The sequence below is a fragment of the Macadamia integrifolia genome, chromosome 11, assembly GCF_013358625.1.
Source record: "Macadamia integrifolia cultivar HAES 741 chromosome 11, SCU_Mint_v3, whole genome shotgun sequence".
Lineage (NCBI taxonomy): Eukaryota > Viridiplantae > Streptophyta > Magnoliopsida > Proteales > Proteaceae > Macadamia > Macadamia integrifolia.
Window position 1 is genome coordinate 3,252,982 of NC_056567.1, and position 1,768 is coordinate 3,254,749.

The 1,768-nt window shown below is 45.8% G+C and overlaps 1 protein-coding gene across 1 annotated transcript; it reads right to left on the reverse strand.

Annotated features, from left to right (window-relative positions):
- Positions 1–273: 273 nt before the first annotated feature.
- Positions 274–1,382, reverse strand: LOC122093215 (chlorophyll a-b binding protein of LHCII type 1-like). Its single transcript, XM_042663499.1, has one exon. It carries the CDS (start codon positions 1,293–1,295, stop codon positions 498–500), a length of 798 nt encoding a protein of 265 aa, XP_042519433.1. The 5' UTR covers positions 1,296–1,382; the 3' UTR covers positions 274–497.
- Between the last annotated feature and the right edge of the window lie 386 nt (positions 1,383–1,768).

A 1,768-nucleotide genomic window follows, 5' to 3' on the forward strand; every position in this document is an offset into this window, starting at 1 on the left:
AGATTTGGAGGTAATACCTTGGGTTGCACATTAAGTCCTTAAGATTAGTCATTTGTTGAATAAAATTTAGCTCTTGTCTTAGCTGGGACCCCTATGGCAACCAAAGAAATGGAACCTATAAGGGCATTTTGAAAAATACAAAAACTTAGGAGAATATTTATGAACCTAGCAGAAGTGAATTATTTCATTTCTTTGGCCCCACCAATTTTTTTCGGCATTTGGTTTGCCCAATTCTAGGTTGTACGAATAGATTGCCAAAGATTGTTGAAGAAATTAACAGTAAAACATCCACCACAAGGGCTTTATTGAATTACGGCAAAGCACAAAAACGGAAGAGATCAATTGCTTGTAAGAGACTATTGATGAAACAAAAGAAATTAGAGAATCTCCACTCCACTTTTAAACAAGATTCCCATTTTTCCACAAGTTTGCATCAATTTTTCTACAGGGTTGCATCAATTGTTGAAGAAATTGTTCTTCTTTACTCTCTCTCTCCCTCACTTGCCAGGGACAAAGTTTGTGGCATAGGCCCAAGCATTGTTGTTAACGGGGTCAGCAAGGTGGTCAGCCAGGTTCTCCAAAGGTCCCTTGCCTGTCACTATGGCCTGAACGAAGAACCCAAACATTGAAAACATGGCCAACCTCCCATTCTTGATCTCCTTCACCTTCAATTCAGCAAAAGCCTCAGGATCATCAGCCAGACCAAGTGGGTCGAAGCTGCCACCAGGGTAGAGTGGGTCTGTGATCTCACCTAGCGGCCCACCGGCAACCCTGTAGCCCTCAACAGCACCCATCAAGATAACCTGTGTAGCCCAGATGGCTAGAATGCTTTGTGCATGGATCAAGCTTGGGTTACCCAAATAGTCCAATCCACCGTCGGAGAAGATCTGTGCACCAGCCTTGAACCACACAGCCTCTCCAAATTTCACGCCATTGCGGGCTAGCAGTTCAGGGAAGACACAACCAAGGGCTCCAAGCATAGCCCATCTGCTGTGGATGACCTCAAGCTCACGGTTCTTCTCGAAGGTCTCGGGGTCAGCGGAGAGCCCAGCTGTGTCCCAACCATAGTCACCGGGGAATTCACCGGTAAGGTAGGATGGAGGCTCACCGGAGAAGGGGCCCAAGTACTTGACACGGTCAGGGCCGTACCAGGGGCTGCCTGATGAGATGGGCTTGGGTGAGGTCTTCCTCATGGTGACTCTCCCTTCTCCCAGAAGCTCAGAGGTGGATGGGCTGAGCTTCACAGCCTTTCCGGCTAAGGAGGGAGATGAGAGAGCCATTGTCGAAGCAGCCATGATGAAAAGAGGGAATGGAGGAAGGAAGGCAGTGGCTGATGGTGTGAAATATACAAAGTTGAGAGACAGCTGGTGGGAGGAGCTGTGCTGAATTGAGTGGTATTAATAGGAGTGAAGAGGTAAGTGTCCTTATCCTATGAGATCTTTCTCTATCTTCCCATTGGAGAATGGGGTTTCAGATTTTCTTTTAAGTGAGGACAGTTGGCACTCTCTAATCCACCAGTTGCTGAGACAATTTATTTTGGCCTTTCCATTGAGAATCTCCTCCTCCTCCTCCTCGGGAATAGGCATTGGAGATTACTGTTACATTCGTCCCTTTTTTTTTTTTTTTTTAATTACTGTTACTTTTAATCCTCGATATTTTGAGACTCAAGAAAAGCAAAGGCTTTCACAGGGTTTAAGAACCCAAAATCAGTCCGGAAATAGATGGAAGTACAGCTACATGAAGGGGAAGAGTGGCAAAGTGAAGACAA